This window comes from Zootoca vivipara, chromosome 2 (assembly GCF_965207765.1).
Source record: "Zootoca vivipara chromosome 2, rZooViv2.hap1.1, whole genome shotgun sequence".
Taxonomy (NCBI): domain Eukaryota; kingdom Metazoa; phylum Chordata; class Lepidosauria; order Squamata; family Lacertidae; genus Zootoca; species Zootoca vivipara.
In genome coordinates, this window is record NC_142584.1 from 11572555 (window position 1) to 11591474 (window position 18920).

The window sequence follows — 18920 nt, forward strand, 5'->3', positions numbered from 1 at the left end:
TAACCAGCCCTGACGCAAGGTTTTCCTTCAGGCCTGCTCTCTCTCTCACCTGCCGTCAGCTTTAGGGAGATGCCCCTCTTTCCTTAGATGCTCCCCCCGTAACATCCTTGGTAAGCCTGGGGTTGTTGTTTTTTTGGCAGAGCCGAGCAGGAGAACATTACACGTGTAGCAACGAAAGGCTTCCTCTCCCGGCCGAACTGCAGGAGGACAGGTGGGAGTTGCTGCTCTTTTGGTACACACTCGCACAAGGTGCGCTCTGACCTCATCTTCCTCGTCTCTCCCCATAGCAACCGCCAGCTCCCCAGCCCTCTTTGGAAGGGAGGGAAGAAGGGTCACCGTGTGTGAGAAAGCTGGCCGAGAGCTTTCCCTTCATCTTTTAAAACTTCATTTTTATCTTTTCAAACAGCTACAATGCGGGACTAAAGGCTTGCAGCCATACATTTCATAAACTGGGTCTGATCTATGTAGGCTGGGAGCGATTTCTAAGGCAAACACCCCCAGCTATCTGTTCTCCACTAGTTTTTTTTCTTCTCTCTCATATTCTGAGGAAGGAAGTGTGGAATAGTGGTTAAAGTGCTACTACAGCAGAGGAGAACCCAACTTCAAATTCTCACTCAGCCCTGAAGCTTCAGCCGGTCACTGGCTCTTAGCCTATAACAGGGTTGTTGTGAGGATAAAACGAGGTAGCTGAAGAAAAATGATGTTCTTGGAAGATAATGGGATGGAAAATGCAATGAATAAATAAATGAGGACTCCAAATGATCACTGGGCAGATCCACACCACACTTTTAAGGTTCCATTCAAAGCACACGACTTCCCACAAATATTTGTGGGAACTGTAGTTTTCCCTCACGCTCCTCGGCACCCTTAACAACCTACAGTTCACCGGATGTTTTGGGGGAAGCCACATGCTTTAAATGTGTGTTGAATGTGTATTAAATGTGTGGTGAAGTGCAACTCCTTCTGAGCATAACATGGTTAATGCGCAGTTTGTTTTGGGAAGCCTAGGTACCAAAATCACCACACAATGTAAAACTGAATACGAACGCAGGAAACGTTGGGCATGCTTGTAACCTGCCATATGTCAAGGTGGGTGAGTCCGGACAAGCATGCATACAAATGGAAAAGCCTTTTCACATTTTTAGTTAATCCGAAGGCTCTGTCTTAGCCCCTCAGCTGTGATCATTTGCCCTGACAAGCCATTGTGTGACGGTTGCGCTCATTCCTACATTGGATGCTTTTGCCGAGATTCCTGCATTGCAGGGGGTTGGACTAGATGACCCATGGGATCCCTTCCAATTCCATGATTTCATATCTTCTCACTTATTATCAAGCAGAGCACTTCGACCGGGTGGTGGTGGAAGCAATTCACTCATTCAGCTGCAAATCATCCGGATGATGAATATGCTTGCAAATCAGCCAGCAGAATCTACTACGTACACACAGAAACAGGCTGCACACACACATTTGAAGTGCATTCCCCCACCCTAGAAAACTGGAAATTGTAGTTTACCTCCCCCCCCCCACAGCTACAATTCCTAGCACCCAGCCGCAGAACTATGGTGCAGGACTGTATCTCCACCTCAACCCCTTCTCCAACAAATCAGCCTAGGAAATCCATCAAACCAGATTATCCCAGAAGCAGAAGGCAGCACCCCCCTCTGAAGTCACTAAATAAACTCTCAGATCTTTTGCGCTACAGTCCATGCTCCAAGGAATCGGTTTTGATGAATCTCCGTGCCTTTTAATTTGGCAGAAATCAACAGCAGCGAGTAGAGGCTGCTGTTCAGTTTCTCCCTTTCCCATGGTGCTAATTTTCCAGGTTTCATTTCCACCCCGGTGCCCATATATTTCTGCTTGAATATTAATTCTAGCACAGTAGTTTTTAAGGGATGGCAGGGAAGAGATCCTGCCTTAGGGACACTCAGGTATACTTGATGACCCTTTGATCTCTCTCTTACAGGCTTTTGGATCTAGAGATGAAATGCATGCATCACTGGGGAAAGCTGTAGCTCCATGAAAGCGCATCTGCTTTTCTTGCAGAAGGTCCCAGGTTCAATTTCCAGGATCTCCAGGTAAGACTGGGAGAGAACCGTGTCTGAAATCATGGAGAGCTTCTGCCAGGCAGTGTAGACAATACGGAACCAAATGGACCCATGATCGGACATGGCATAAAGCAAATTCCTTTGTTCTAAGCTTGTAGAGTCACCTTAGGCACCAGCTCATTCTCACACCATGCAGCCGAGTCCTTGTCTCTAAAACCTATGTGCTCTAAAATCCCACCTCCCTTTGGATCCGAAATCATGAGAGCTTTGGGCTGCTTTCCGTCTTCCTGCCAAACCACCGCATCCATTCCTGCCTCCTTTCCCACCCGACCCCCTAAGGAAGAATTGTAGCAGCTCCTCTGTCCACCTTTGGTCCTCACCTTGCAATGTGGCTTGGAGATGTCCTTGGGTCAGGTTCCAGATACCAAAGCAGCACTGGTTGGGAGGGCACTGGATGGTTCTGTTGTGGCGGTCCTCCAAAATCAAGCCCTTGAGAAGCTCAATACCATTCATCCGGGCATCAGATCGATAGGAGATGCAGCTGCGGTTTTTACTCAGGGCACTGGTGCTCATCTTTTGGCATCTCAGGACTAGTAGCCAGGCAGAGAGTCTCCAAAGCAGGCTGCAGGGCCCCATCTACCCTCCAAAGCACCTGGACTGGATATGCAAACCTAGCTCGCCTGCCTCGGAGTTCCTCCTCCGGGCCCAGGTGGGAAGGACTTGGCTGGCTCCAGCGTGTGGGATGGGGCTGGTTGCTTCCAATGCCACCATACAAAAACACCTCCCACGAGGCAGCAAAACAACTCCCTGCAAACTCAAGGAGGGAGATCTCAGATGCCCTGGCCTGGGGTAACTCCTAGGCAGCTCAAGGACAGTGTTTCAGATTTAAAGAATATTGGTATTTGGGCGGGGGGGGGGGGGACAAGGTGGTTTTCAGTCGGTGGAACAAGATTCTCAGCAATATTCATTCAAGGTCCACTCGAATGGGTATGTTCAACATAAAATTGAAAATGTGCAGAAACACTCAGCACTGCATGTTAAGATACTGTTGGGGTCATTTTTGTGCTTCGTTAAAAAAAAATGCAGAAAAGAGATCACATCAACACCCTCCTCCCCCACGCCAAGGAAAGGGATCTGTGCTATAGGCATTAATATATAGTGTGCATAATAGTTAAGGTGGCGAGAGGTGGGAACAGGCAGAATATTTTACTTGCACCCCATTGAATTTCCAAGAGGACAAAAAGTTTAAAAAGAACGGGGAAAATTTATATTTTATTTAAAGAGGCCACTGCAAGCAGATGAAATCATAAGGATTTTAATCTCACTTGTAATGTAACAAAATTATGGACATTATGGATTGATATAAAATATGGAATAAAATGTAATTGTAAATGTTGACAATAGGACCCATGACGGGGATTTTTTTGGAGGGGGGAGTCCCAAGATTTAGAGTAATCTCTGTATATGGATATGCATTTGGATTGTTATAAAATTATATTTGTAAAATCAAATAAAAATGATTTTTTTAAAAAGTATTTCCTTTGGGGGGGGCATATCGACATCCTTGAAGCCTTCCTTCCAGATGTTCAGGAGAGGGCTTACTTTTTATTTGTGGTGGTATGACAGCGCTAGGACAGAGCACATGCTTTGCATCCGAAGTTCAAACATCTCGAGTTCAAGGATCTCAGGCAGTAAACCAGGAAAAGATCCTTCCATCTTGAGAACTTGTGAGAACTGCTACCCATCAGAACAAATTATATTGAGCTGGAAAGGGGTTGAATCAACAGTCCGACTCAGCAAAACACAGCTTCATATAATCACAGCACAACACACTTGTAAATGCAACCCTACCGTATGAATGAGTGGGCTAAACTTTTGTGGGCTAAGGCACCCAGGGGGCAGTGGGGTGGGGGACTCACATGGGGCCCAGTAGGTGGAAGTTTACATCTCATGCAGAGTGTCTTGCCCTCTATGTCATCACCCCTGGGCTGGCTGCAGACTGCTGTTTTGTTCAGAAGAGCACCTTAAAACATTCTAGTGTCTCCACCAAACAATATCGAGCAGATGAAATGATAAAAGCTTCCGCTTTGACGGCATAGATTAACAATCATTTTGCAAACTTTTTCACCCAGGGCAGAGCAATTAGAATATGCAAATGCTCCTCAGCCTTCCGCTGTTGGTAGAGCATGAGACTTAATCTCAGGGCTGTGGGTTTGAGCCCCTTGTTGGGCAAAATATTTCTGAATTTCAGGGGGTTGGACAAGATGAACCTTCATGGCCCCTCCCAACTCTACCATTCTAATGATCCTATATTTAACTACCACCAGTACACGTCAGCAGCACTGGCAGTACTTGGTTGCGTAAACACTTCTGCTGGTGGCGTTGAGACTGCCAGCACCACCGCCAGGACTGCGGTTGACAACTTCAGCCTTGTTTTCAACATCCAGGCTGATAAAGGAGTCTCTCTGTAGACATAGCAAAGTCCACTTGCAGTTCTCAGCACAAGCGCTTCCTGGTTGCCTCTTATCTGCTCAGAAACAAGATAGATGTCAAGTAGGTGCATTAGCAGTACAGCAGATATAGGCTAGAGTAGACTCTCCCCCCTTCAAATCTTCATGGTCCATGACTGTGCTGTAAATTTAAAGCAGGAGTGTAGACTCAAGATGCTTGGTCACAGATTAGCTATGCTTTAGCTCTTAAGTGACCCTGCCTGTGCATTATTGCTTAAAAGCATTAGCACCATGCTCATGCATACAACAACATCTCACATTTATTATTATTATTACCACCCAGCCCATCTGGCTGGGTTTCCCCAGCCACTCTGGGCAGCTCCCGACAGAATGCTAAAAACAGAATAAAACTTCAAACATTAAAAATTTCCCTAAAGAGAGCTGCCTTCAGGTGTCATTTAAAACTCAGATAGTTGTTTATTTCCTTGACATCTGATGGGAGGGCATTCCACAGGGCAGGCACCACTACCAAGAAGGCCCTCAGAGCTGGACCTCAGTGTCTGGGCTGAATGATGGGGGTGGAGACGCTCCGTCAGGTATACTGGGCCCAGGCCATTTAGGGCTTTAAAGGTCAGCACCACCACTTTGAAATTGTGCTTGGAAACATACTGGGAGCCAACGTAGGTCATTTAAGGACGGTTATAATATGGTCTCGGTGACCATTCCCAGTCACCAGTCTGGCTGCTGCATTGACGCTCAAATATTCAAACAGGCTTTTGGGAACTGACTGCTTTTAATGGAACGGCTAGTGCCTTGTTTTTATTGTAATTATTTATATAGTTTTAATAGGGTTTTTTGTGTGTGGTTTTAATTCTATCAATGTTTAATTCTTAATGACCCCCCCCCCATGTTTTTAACTGTTATTTTTATTTGTAAGCTGCATATAAAAATATATCCGCTGCCCTTTTCAGTTAATAAGAATGCAGAGAAGCAAGCCACAAAAGGTTTGTGCTGAGTGCCCACAGATCTGGATACATTGTTGAATGTGGAAGGTCAGGCTGCAGCAATGGTCAGAAGTGATTTACGTCAACTTTGTTTTGCGAGAAGGTCACAATCCGCCCACTCTCTCCCATGATTTTCACTAGTCCTTTTAACACTACATGGGTCTTGCAGGAGGAACATCGAAGGGCAAGGATGGAGCTAAAAGGATAAGAGTCTCCTGCTGCCAACATGAATCTTGGCCTAACATGTGAGGACTGGAAAAAACAGGGCTAAAGAAGTCTGAGAAAAAGGTTAGAAACCAGTTATTCAAGGCGGAAAGTTTGGGGGCTAAGCATGCATACCATAAAATATTAAAGGAAGACACATATTTATGTTGTGTGTGCAATATATACTGCTCGTGTGGCTAGGCAGATTAAAAACAAACTCTGTAAATACTTGTTTTATTCCTTTCATTTAAAAAAAAATTGTAATCAGTATACAAAGGAGCCAAACTACTTTAATCTTTGTACAAAAATAGCACTTTTAAAAAGTGTTTCAGACATCATTACATCGGGAATTGGATTTTTTTTTTAAAAAAAGAAGCACATACATTATTATAAGATAAAACAAACAGTCTTTTACACAGCTAGACAAGAATTATTTTATTGCCAGTGTTACAGGTTGGCTTAAGTGTCTGCAGAACTGTGCTGTTAAGCACCAAAGAAGACTTAGATCGCTACCCACCTTCCCCCTTCCTGGGAGAGGCGACAAGAGGCAGCCAGGTTACTGCGGAAGAGGATTACAAGCCACTGAACATAATGACAAACGTTTATGAAACATTAGCGGAACCTGGGAATGGCAACTGGGCAGAAACTCTTATTCCCCTCTACAGCCGCCCCTTTCCATTGCAGAGCATGCAAAAAGTCAGCGCTCTCATCCTTTCACCTTTGGACCAGGGTGGGTGGGGGAATAGGTTAACTGCTGAACTCCCGCTGCCCATTTAGATTGGACTGTGATAAGATTAAAGCTAGACAAAGCTGTTCGAAGGCACAGAATGCTGACAGAAGAGCCACTGAAGGCTGATGGCACTGGCTTGGCTATATAGAACCCTTGTATATAAAGGAAAAGGCACGTCTGATTCCAGAAAGAACATTGTAAGTTATTTTAAGAAAATATAAAATAATAATATACAGTCACCCCCCCCTTTCACTTTGCACGTTTTGGATTTAGGGCCACTTTACACAAATCAAAGGAATCAAATAGTAAAGCTTTTCCTAGATCCACTTTGCATTTGCATCTCTGAATGATTCTCCACGAATAAAGCCACCCGAACTTAAAATTTATTTAAAGTAACAAACAAAAAGCCACAAATATCCCCAAACCCCGGCATGTCAGGTGTGGATTCCCCTCCTGGACATGCTAATTTCCTAAAGACATGGATCTTCCTCTGCCCTCAATTGGGGGAGCAATCAATAAGGCAATTTTTCAACACACACACACACACACACCAAACTCCATCAGCAGCCTGAAGAGGTAGCCCAGAAAGAGAAAAAAACAACAACCACTTGTGACTTGTTTCGAGTCTTTTGTTTTCAGTGTACGTACAGCAAGGGATGCTTCTATCTCAAGTATTCCATCAGGCAGTGTGTGTTTGGGCTCAAGCAGTGACCAGCACAGACAGGCAAGAGTCACGGTGCCATTCTGGCATAGGTCATAATCCTGCACTAGCCATGAAGCGATCTTCAGCCTTCAGGTCCCTAGATGATGTGGAGATTGCAACTTCCACCATCCCTGAGCGTTCGGCTACGCTTGGCTAGGGGCGGTGGGGAGTTACAGTCCAATATCGTACTGGGGATCCCAAGGTTGAAGAACACTGGTGCGGACGAAACCCTTTTTGAAACCCCACAGAAAGTTTAAGATGCTTCCGGTCTCTCCCCACCCCACTCTGTTGTGCCACAGAAGCAGGCAGTGTGAGCAGGGATGGCTAGGAATGAAGACGTCCAGAAACAGTGGGGGACAGGGAGTAGACCAGGGGTCGGCAAAGGTTTTGTGGCTTGGGCCAGTTCACGGTCCTGCAGACGCTGTGGTGGGCTGGAGTGCGCACACACGCAAATGCTATTTCCGGCATGGAGGAGGCGTGCGCAGCTTCCCATTAGCTGCGGGAGATTCCTGCAGCTAATGGTAAGCCGGCCAGCATCGCGGAAGGCGGTCCCCGCTCTGCTCCGTGCCGGTTTAGCGCGGCACACGGGAGCCAACCAAGCGGGCAGCGGGGGTCCATGGGCCGGTTAAACGACCCTCATGGGCCACTTGTGGCCCATGGGCCTTAGGTGGCCGACCCCTGGAGTAGACGCTAGGTAAGTAACACCAACTCCAGCTCGGCAACAGGAGAAGCAGGAGAGATGTGGAAGACACAGGTGGAAGTCCATGTCCCCTGGGCACCACTGGCACGATGCTACTAAAATAGTGCCACTCTGTCCTTTACCAGGCTGTCTCAACGGCCACTTCCATGAGAAAACTAAAAACTTTTTTAAAGCAAGCGTCATTTTAGAACTCCCCACAAAAGGCACTCATAATATGTCTTTTTCCTTACAGTAAAACTTTTGCTGCTGCTGCTGCTTTGCTTAAAGATGGGGCTCGATAGCACATTTCAGATAACTTGCTATATTGGGAGGTCAGGTAGGTGGGGTACTGCCTGAGTGGAGGGAGTTTTCTAGGGAATGGGGATGGATGGGTGGGTGGGTGGATGAAGGGTATTACTTGAGGAAAGCAACATAAGTCTAGTAAGAGAGCAACCGCGGAGGCTCTGCTAAATATTTGGAATACTGCCGCAGATAAAGCCACTTTGGAAGATGCCTAGAACACCTCAGCTTGTTTTGGACACTTCAGTTCTTGCAAACAGATGCACAGAGAGAACCAATGGCGTTCTGCAAGCAGGTGCAACAGCTGCTGCCCCTGGGGCATCTCAAGTTAAGGCACCGTTTGCAAAACTTTGGGAGAAAATTAATACTGCATTCTACCAAGGGACTAGAATTTCCGCTATTTCCAAAACATGACCCTTCCAATGCATCTAGTTTCTAAAGATCGTTAAGATTGTTGTTGTGTTTTTTTTAAAAAAAATACACGAACTTTCACTCTTGAGATAAAAATATATAACCTCCCCTGCCCCCACCAAAAGTGGAAAGAAATAAAGTAGAGGGATTTATAGCAAGAGCTACTTCCCTTCCTTAGGGTTATAGCCAATGCCAATGATACTCAGAGTAGAGCCACTGAAATTCATAAACATGACTAACTTAGGTCCATGCATTTAAATGAGTGTACTTTGAGCAGGACTAGTATTGAACACAAGAACCCTTAGTGTTCAAGTTTCATATTTTCCTATACTTCTGTCACGGGCTGAAAACACTTGGCATCTGCTTTGTGACCCTGTGGTAGTAATAAGCTGGACAATATTGCTCTTTAAAAAGAAAAAAAAACACTGCAAAGATTCAGCAAGTAAGACCAATATATCCTTTGGGATGGGCAATTTGCTACACAACACTCCTGATATAACTGAAAACATGACAAAATTCTAGCTATTGGCTACCAATGGATTCTTTTCCTATGCCACACTGAGCCTGGGATCGAACAAACCACACTCAGAATAAAGAAGAAAATGTCCTATGGATTTTAAAAGAAAGCAAGTTTCCTTAGCTGCAGAAAATCTGTACAAGTAGATGAACAGGCAAATACTTTTGTGCAGATTGATAAGGCAGCAGACCTATAGTGATGTCTGCAGTCCACAAGGATGACTGGGACAGACCACAGCAATGCTCACTGTTTTCTCAACAGTGAAAGTCTGAAGTTCCATTAATTCCTTAAAGAAAAGCAGCTTGAAAATGACAACTGATTGGAAATAAACACCTTCTGGGCATTCTAGAAGACACAACATGGCTCTCTGGCAAAAGGTGAAGCATTCAATGTACAACGTATTAAAAAGAGATCATTGCCATCTCTGTCAATATAAATTTGAAGCACTGGGACTAAAATGGCAGACCCAGAGAAAAACTAAAATTAAGGACCAGAGGCTTCTGTATTATTGCTTATCATGTGGTATTTTACTTACCTAGGACGTACCCTGCCTCCACCTTCCCAAAGCCTATGTTCAGTCATTTCAGTAACAACATGGTTAACCTGACTTTCATGGAACTGATCCATCACTGTAAAAGCAGACTTGCTCAGAATAAACAGCCACTCATACTTTTAAAATCCTTACTTCCTTGGGACAATCTATCTCTGACCTGAATGTACCCCCAAAGTCCTTTTGGCACAGAAAAACCTCTTGCTTTTGAAGCAACACTAGTTTGGAAAAGGTGCCATATAAGCTGATCTTGCAGCAAGATCAATCTGTTTGCCAGATCAAATCCAGCAGAGATACTAGAACGTTTTCAAGAGACAGCTTTCATTCACCCATGCTGAAATAAAACCCTTTTAAGCCATAACATTTACTCCTTACAATTTCACTGGTCTTTCTACAAGTGAGTGAATGCATAGCATGTAACAAAGTGATAATCATACTTGCGTTCACACTGGGGTGCAAGTTTTACAAGTGCAATTCTGAATCTTATAAAACTGACAGAAGGATGTTTCTAACAGAGGCTCATCAATTTATTTCGATGTGCATCTCTGAGGATACACATCGAAGTGAAAATCTAATCAAAAGTTTTTCACTGGTGTGGAGGAAGAAGCCAAGGAAGAAGCAGGCCAATGCCTCACTTTCTATGCTGGCACAGGAAGTTCCGTTTTAATAATGCTCAAAACGCGCACACAAAATTTTGGCACGAACTGTTTCCTATGTTACAGCCCTGCTCTTTGCAACCCAATATCCGCATGACAAGATATAGTGACTGAACTAAGAGTGAACTGATAAAAGGGGGTGGGCACCAAGCTTCACAGAACCATTAGCAAGAGGGGGAAGTCCTTAATACTTCTGTCTCAATGAAAAGAAAGCTAAACTGAAGAGCAAGCTCATAGGGCTAAAAAACTGGATAATTCATCCGTGCTGCAGAATTCACAACATAATCTCAGACCAGTTCCTTTTTTTCCTAATATGGACAGTTTCCTGTCTTATACCTTTGATCTAAAGACAGGTTTCCATTCTCCTTCAGCTCAACAAATACTGCAGGCCATGCAGGAGATGTCCTTATGTTCTGAAATGGCAGAAGACCATGAAAGCATGACTCCATGCACTAGGGGCCTTGCAGACACAGCCACCCGGTCAGCTGTAGCAACCACAAGCTTGATTCTGGCAAACCCCTGAGGAAGTGAGATAGCAGAGTCATTTCCTCCACCTCTGCCCAACAGAAACACAGCTCTATTCCAGTCTTGCTAAAACACTGCATCAAGATCTGATGGCTGGATTAGGGACAGAAGAGACACTGGCTGGTAATTTAGAGCATAGTTTGTATTTCCTGGTGCTACTGGTGTGCAGGGGGAGGTGACAAAGTGAAACAAAGCTGGAAGACAGAGGTAGAACAAGGCAGAGAAAGGAAGGCAGCTGGGGGTGCCGGTGAGTGGAAAAGCATGTAGAAAAGATGTGACCTGGCTGCTGCTCTTGAAAAGCAGAGTTTAGGCAGGACTTGGGGCCATTGCAGTGGCAGCCAAACATAATGGCTGGCTACCAAGTCACGGACCCCTGTGAGCACTTCTAAGGCAAAGAAGGATGGCCTAGGCACTGCAGTAAGCATTATTCTCCTGCTGAAGGATGTTAAAGAGACAGGATGCCCGCAAAAGCTGTCACCTTCCTGAAATTCAGCATTTGCTATTTTCCCTTCACTACTTGAAGCGAAAGCAGTTTCCTTCAATAGCCCAGGGGGGGAAGACATGACTTAATTAACAGCTGGGTAAGATGAAGAGGAAAAAGAAAAAGAAAGGGTAAGGCACTGGCAGAGTATGGCCAACTGTGGTACTGCATAGAATGTCAGGCTGGTTCACACTGAAGCCCAGGCATCTGGGGAAATGTTCAAATACTGCTAAGTACAGAAGATCAAAAGGCCCCGTTGCTCCTCAAGAGGCAGCTCCCCAAGCCACCCTCTTCCTTCTTCATTTATTTTGGCCCTTACACATCTTCTGCAGCTTGTTGATAGCCAACAACACCCAGTCCACCTGCTGCATTTCCTATTGATACTGCACCCACATGGGAATGCACACTATTACAAGGGAGCACTATGGCTGGAGCACTGAAAAGCAAATGCAAATCTTGGGTGCATGCACAGGACAAGTGACGATTCACTCTTGAGGGAAGGGCAGCAAAAGCCAAGAGTTAGGCGATTGGCCCTGCAGCTTAACTGAATGCTACCGAAGGCAGTTTAAATAGAACTGGAGAAGTGCAATGCATTAGCTTGAGGTTTAAAAAAATAAACACAAATCCAAGATACCCATCTTCCTTTCCTATTTGGGTATAGTATTCCCTTACCAAACAGACAAAAACGCAACGGGATACAAAGCTCTAGATCTATCTTGTCCCACAGTACATGCTTCCTTGGATGAATAAAGACCTCACCCTTTCAAAACACACACCACCATAAATGTAACATGCTTGGCACATCATCTACGTGCGTACCAGCTTACTTGGGCCTCAGTTCCATTGCAGGTTTTTTCACATGAGATTTTGACTGATTCAGATCAGAAAGTGAATAGGGTTTGTGCCAAATGTACAGGCCTAGAAGTGACTGCAGCAGCAGGATACATCTTAATTGCTTAACTCCCGCAACAAAATCAGAATAGAACATGTTTCGGGTCATGGACCCTACCACTTGGCGGAGGGGGGGCGGGGGGGACAGCTGATGTGCACAGATGCACCTCTCTCCAAAAGGAGAAAAATAAGAATTAAAACCAAACAAAAAAACCCAGAGGAAATAAAGTTAAACAAACAAACAAACAAACAAAAGTACCCAAATTGGTTTTTTTAAATGGGGGTTGGAGAGAAGAAAGACAAACCTAAAAGCCAAGCATACAAAAAGCTAAATTTATGTTTTTATACTTACAATGTAAAATGCAATATAGCATCTGAACAGAGGCTTGAGCACCACCTAACAGCTCAAGGAGTTCCAAGTTAAGGCATCTGAACAACGACCAAAGACTTTGGTCACAGCAATTTTAACCTCTCATCAAAATGAACATATTTTATAGCTTTATATAATTACAATAATAATAATAATAATATAGATTTTTTTCTGCTAAAAAGTATTTCAATGATCATATACATTTAGAACCAAGGCATGATGGCATCTGGGGTACCTAACAAGGGGGGTGGACTTTTATGGGGTAGGGGGGGGGGAGAGAGAAACAAAACGAGTCAAACAGCTCAGGGCCATCTCCATCATTTCTCCAGGTAATCACATCAGGCATCTGAGGGTTGACCTGGACAGCAAGCAGGCCTTATTTTGCAAGCAGTATTCCTGGGAGACCACAATGGGGCTTGGAGGCTGGGTGGTGCAGCTGAGCCCCTAATCTTTCACCTTTTGTGTAATGAAAGATATCATCCCTTGGACCCATTGCTACCTTGAGTATCCCACATTTGCACAACACCTCCACCACGCAGTTCGCGGTGCCTCAAAATCCATTGCCACTGATGTTGATTGACTGGAGATCTGCCACTTGCATGACGTTGATACCGCTGCCAGCAAGGCGTGCAATGCTTTCGGAGCAGATTGCCTCCATGGCCACCATGTTGGTCGCAATTAAGGTTGAGGGTGTTGCACCACTAGTGCCCTCTGCTGAAGCACCAGTGTCCATGGAGACGGCAGAGACGTCCATGGCCACGTTGTTGGGCCCCTTCTTGTTTTGGTGGGTCTTGATGTGCTTGGAGAGGTGGTCGCTCCTCATGAAGCGCTTGGGGCACTCTGGACAGGCAAACTTCTTCTCTCCTGCAGAAAGGAAATGAGGATGAGACTGCGTAGACCCCCCTCCACACTCAAAAGGCTAGATATCGAAGCCCTTCCACCAGCAAGCACTTGCTTATAGAAACCGAGCAAGTGGTACTCCAAACCAGCTGGAATCTGGCCCCTACCACCATCCATGCTCGTGTCCTCGTCTGGATTACTGTAAGAGACTCACAAAGTGGCCTTTGAAGATGGCTCTAAAGCTTCAACTAGTGTGGAATGCAAGTGCTTGTGTGTTGACAGCACACAGCACCTATTTTAGCAGATGAAATGGTTGCCCATTTCCTTCTGTGTCCAAGTCAAAGTGCTGGTTATTACTTTTATAACCCTAAATAAGTAAGACCCAGCGTTATCTCAAGAGAAGCCTTCTCCCAGCAAACTTCCTTAAGATGTGCAGAGAGGGCTTCACTTTGGGGAACACCCATGTGCAAAGTGAGATGAGCTAGCACACAAGGCATGGCCTTCTCTGAAACAGCATCCATTCTAACAGTCTTTCTCGGTGATATCTGCCTTATGCCATCTGCATATGCCTGCTGCTAGGTGTGTTTTTTTAAAAGAAGAAGAGGAGGAGGAGTTTGGATTTGATATCCCGCTTTATCACTACCCAAAGGAGTCTCAAAGCGGCTAACCTTCTCCTTTCCCTTCCTCCCCCACAACAAACACTCTGTGAGGTGAGTGGGGCTGAGAGACTTCAAAGAAGTGTGACTAGTCCAAGGTCACCCAGCAGCTGCATGTGGTGGAGCGGTACCACTCTTAACCACACCACCACACTGGCTCTCATAATCTTTTTTTCATAAGTACTTCTAATTACGTTTCCATTATTGCTCAAGTTTATTTGCTGATTTATAGTAACTTTCATCTGCCATTATAGGAAACACGTTTTTAGTAGTGTTTATTTTAGCTTTAAATTTTTGAAGGCAACTGTGTTTTTACAAACGATATGCAAAGCAGCATCTGAAAAAGAAGCTTCTAAACGAATGTGTGTATGCAATGTTCTGGCATACAGTTACTCCACTAGCTGTAGTTCTTAATGTGTTATATTTCTGCTCTAATTGGGACACAGCTGAAATGCGGAGCGAGCAAGGGTACAGATGCTATAAAAAGAACATCTCCCCATTTCTTAAACCTGGGCAATATCCAACAAATGTGTTCTGTCAGCACAATGATTTCTGCTTGTGCAACAGAACTTCCCCCAAATCTGTTCTAGGGGATCCCCCAAATCTGCCACAGTAATCCTTGTGCTGGCAGGACACATTTCCTGGATACTGTTCCTGTGTTTGTGAGAACAAAGCCTGAAGACTTCAGGTTATATTTTACTGAGTAAGATCTAATCCAGACATCCCCAAACTTTGGCCCTCCAGATGTTTTGGACTACAATTCCCATCTTCCCTGACCACTGGTCCTGTTAGCTAGGGATCATGGGAGTTGCAGGCCAAAACATCTCGAGGGCCGCAGTTTGGGGATGCCTGATCTAATTTATATGTTTTAATTGCTGCTATATCTGTACTGTCCCTGTTATATCAAACAGCAAATTTAAATGTATCCCTATTGTGTTTCATGACTTCCCTGATTTTGTATGTGAGCTGGAACTGGTCTGTGACCGAAATAATAAATAAATAAATTCATTCATTCATTCATTCACAGCCTGAAGAAGGGTCTTCAATCCACAGCAGAGAGAATGACTATCTGCCCTTTAGCAAGGACTCGGCAGCAGCTGGAGTCCGGAGTTTATAAGAAACACATCACTAGGGAATTCTGGGGTTCCGCTGGATGAGATCAGCCCTGCATTCACGAAGGGTTCCAACATTCCTACAACACTTGTTCCAATTCTTCCTTTGCCCTGAGCTGATGGTGCTGCTTGTTCAAACCACACCAGATCCTTGCACTTACCTGTATGTGTCCGCTTGTGTCGCTGCAGTTCATCACTGCGTGTGAAGCGCTTGCCACAAAACATCCAGGAACACACAAACGGCCGCTCTCCAGTATGCCACCGAAGGTGGGCACGCAGATGAGATGTCTTCCCATACACTTTCCCACAGCCTGGGATGTGGCAGATATGCTGCTTCTTTTTCCCTGGATCCCCAGTGCCCCTAAAAATAGTTCCATACAAAGAATCCTTTTAATATTTTTGGAAATACTCGGTGTATTTTCACTTGACTTATTTTTAAGTGAATAAATCCCAGTTATATTAATGTGCTTTCTCAGTCTCTTTATTTCTTCTGAACCCATTCCGAATTCTCAGCATTTAGCTTGAGACCAGCATCATGTTACAGCCTGCATGTCTCTAAAATGTGTATGTGTGTGTGTGTTTTGTGTATTTCTAGCCCACTTTAAACCAATAAAATAACATAACAGGGACCCCTCTTTAAAATTAGAGGCTCTACAGCTACACAAATAATAAGACCCACAATACCACTTACTATCAGCCTCACATTCAGATTCTCACATTAGCAGTTATTTTTCAATTCTCTTGAGCAGATTTATAGACCAGCCTGTTCTAAGAGATCAGGAAGAGAGTCAATAGCTCCTGTAACTACAAGGAGACAATTCCCTATCTCAAATATGTGTGCTTTAAATTTTTCTTTGCTGGTTTAAGTGATGGTTATTTCAATTGCAAGCCACCTTGAGAGGCCTCTAGTGGGCTGAAAGGCAAAATGCTGAACAAACATATCTAAGCAGGTGCTCTCTGCTCATCTATGGCCAATATTTTAAAGAATGGCCATAAATCACCTCATTCCCACCCCTACCTTTACTTTGCACTAATTGCTTGTGCAAGTTTCATGTCCTGAATACAGGCAGTTTATGTTTAATTTCTACTACAAGGAAGTTGAGTTTCTGTAGCAGGTGCTACATTATTTGGCTTTGGAAATGTGATTTATTTATTTTAAGCCCAGATCCATAATTGGGCTAGGAAATGTAGGAAAGAAATGGGAGAGCAAAATAAATGCAGGTGGTAATGGAGGAATTATGCTGGATAAGAGGCAGAGGAAAGAATCCACGGGTACTGTTGGAAGGCTCACCTTTGGTTCCTAGCACCCAGAAAATGAACACCTCATTTCCCATGAGCACCAGGAGATTTATTTGGTTAGTATTGCAATATGAAGCAAAGGCAACATAAGCCTGATTGTAGCTCCCCATCACGTAACCCTGGCAAAAACTCTGGTCTACATGGAGCTACAAGATGCACAACTTCACCTGAAACCACCGACATCCCACCCAGACAGCTCAAAGCACTGAAATCTTGCAGCAGGGTGAATGTGGCTAAGACTCTCATCACAGAAAATAAACTGGTGGAATAAATCATTCTCTCCCACCCCACCCACATGGAACCCAGGAACTGTAATTTTGGGAGGGAACAAGCAGGGCTGGTTTCCCTCCTGCAGATATTTCTCCACCTCCTCAAAACAATTCCCAGTATTCTTTGAGGATGTTTACTTGCTGCTATGAAAGTCCTGGGTGCAAAAGGTAACCAAAGAACTCCAAACCAACTCCATCTCTCACTTGCACCACAGCGTACAACACATGAATGACACATGCTATGCCTGCACCACCTTACCTTCCTTCGTTGTCTTTGCAGTAGGGGCAAGTGCAAGCTTCTCTGCGCATTCTTCGACCTTGCTGTGGCTGAGCGTCGGGGCTGGCCTCTCCTTCTTCAACGGTTGCCCCATCATCAGCCAGCCCATCGCCACCGGTGCCATGAAGGCTGAGGTGGGCGTTATGATCACCTGCGGGAAAACAATTTTGCTTTGTATTTCACTATCAAAATGGCAATGGTACACACAACCTACAGAAAAAGGACAATCAGGTTAAAACCGACAGCACATTTGGCTTTTCAGTTTAGCTGTCTGGGTAGTTTCTCTCGCCATCCCGCCCCAAAGGAAATGAGAAAATTACTCTTTGGAGTAGTGAGCAAATGGAGAGCTTCCACATTTTCCGATGAGGAACAGTTCCTGCATCTCCTACATCTCCAACTTCAAAAAAAATTCCCATCCGCATGTTGCCCTAGCCCAGAAGAGAGCGTACACTTCACTATCCTGGTAACATGGAAAGCTGCCCTTTGTCCAGACTCAGCTTCATCTTAGGATGGCAGCTATACCAGCATGATCACAGTTGGAGAAAACACCCTGGATCTAAAGCCTCAATGATTTGGTTTCCTGTATATTCAGACCAAGAATTATTTTATCATTTGGAAACTTGCACCCAGAAATTTTAACGCAGGTCAAGCAGACTAAAATATGCTCTCATCTCTTCTGCTCTGCCCATGTGATACTGGGTACCCAAGAATTTCTACATACAGGCTGAATTAAAATGTCATGATAAACAGGCTTATTCCCATAAACCAGGGTGGCTTCACTGTGGCTCTCCATATGTTGTTGGACCACAACTCCCATCATCCATGACCACTGATTATGCTGACTGGATTTGATGAGAGCTGCAGTCCAATGGCATATGGAGGGCCACAGGTTATCAACCCCTGCTCTATGGGAATGCATCCATGTGAGCCTCAGGGTCACGTGCTCATCCCTCCTAGTCTGGCATAGCTGCAAGGCAGCGATGTGGAAACTTTATGGGTCGTATCCACACTGCTGTTCCGCTAGCAGAATTTTGGTTGCACAGTGGTGCTTTCCCCTCCTCTCCCCTGCAGCCCCTTATGCACTCTCAAAAACTGCTATAGGGGCTTGGAGGTCCCTCCAGAGCAGATTCTGAGGGCATGTGCAAGGAGGAAGGCAAAGTCCTGCTGTGTGCATAGTGCTTCTCTGTTTTGACTAACTGCAGTTCATCATTAAACCCGAAACTGTGGTTCATCTTAACTATGGTTTGTTGAAAGCTAGCTACCTTCATTTAAACCACGGCTGAGATTAACCACAGTTTGTTGGGTTCAGAAGATACAAACCGCTGCTGATCCAAAACGAATTGAACACTTCCTAACTCCTTGTAGCCACCCTGGAGGACAAAGCAGTACTTACTCAGTACTGTTGTCTATGAAAAATATCTGAAGCTACTAAATCCCCACCACTTCAGTAGGTTGCACTGGGGCCTAGATTCTTTTGAAGTGTAAAGTTTCTACCTTATGTATTACACATTATAGCTTTGTTCAAGTTTCTTTGTTTGGGAACTTACAAAGTGCTGGGCTTAACAGAAAGATTTTTTAAAGTATCCGTTTAACGGGAAATGATTGTAGTAGCACCCGGGGAGCTAATCTGCAAAACAGATGCGAACCATCCCAATAATAGAGAGAGAAAAGGCAATAAATACAGCAGGCTGGGAGAGAGAATAGTTTAAGTAGTGCTTCTCCTAAGGAAGATATCAGGGTTTTTTTCCCTGGGAGCTGGCTAATTACTATGATCACAGAAAGCATACATAAAGTTGAAAAATCATCTGTTAACAGCCCATGCACCATATTCTCTCTTCCTCTCTCTCAAAAGCCAATATCCAATTACAAAAACCATAGGAATTATAGCACAACACTGATGAGTTTTCAAATGCAGGCAAGGATATAAAACATTTTGTAAAGGGAGGGGAAC

General features: G+C 44.6%; 2 protein-coding genes across 5 annotated transcripts in view; both read right to left on the minus strand.

Moving 5' to 3' along the window:
- The window catches only part of AMHR2 (anti-Mullerian hormone receptor type 2), a 30288-nt gene extending 27355 nt beyond the window's left edge, over positions 1–2933 (minus strand). For all 3 annotated transcript variants that reach the window (XM_088661319.1, XM_088661320.1, XM_088661317.1), the window contains exon 1: positions 2426–2933. In XM_088661319.1, coding sequence (XP_088517445.1) covers positions 2426–2681 — 256 coding nt within the window. In that variant the 5' untranslated portion in view covers positions 2682–2933. The remainder of the gene's footprint in view (positions 1–2425) is intronic.
- A 2988-nt stretch (positions 2934–5921) lies between these two features.
- Positions 5922–18920, minus strand: part of SP1 (Sp1 transcription factor) — a 30366-nt gene continuing 17367 nt past the window's right edge. For both annotated transcript variants that reach the window (XM_035100617.3, XM_035100626.3), the window contains exons 4-6: positions 16952–17120; positions 15286–15485; positions 5922–13380 (exon numbers count right to left, since the gene is read on the minus strand). In XM_035100617.3, the coding sequence (XP_034956508.1) occupies positions 13067–13380; positions 15286–15485; positions 16952–17120 (683 nt within the window). In that variant the 3' untranslated portion in view covers positions 5922–13066. The remainder of the gene's footprint in view (positions 13381–15285; positions 15486–16951; positions 17121–18920) is intronic.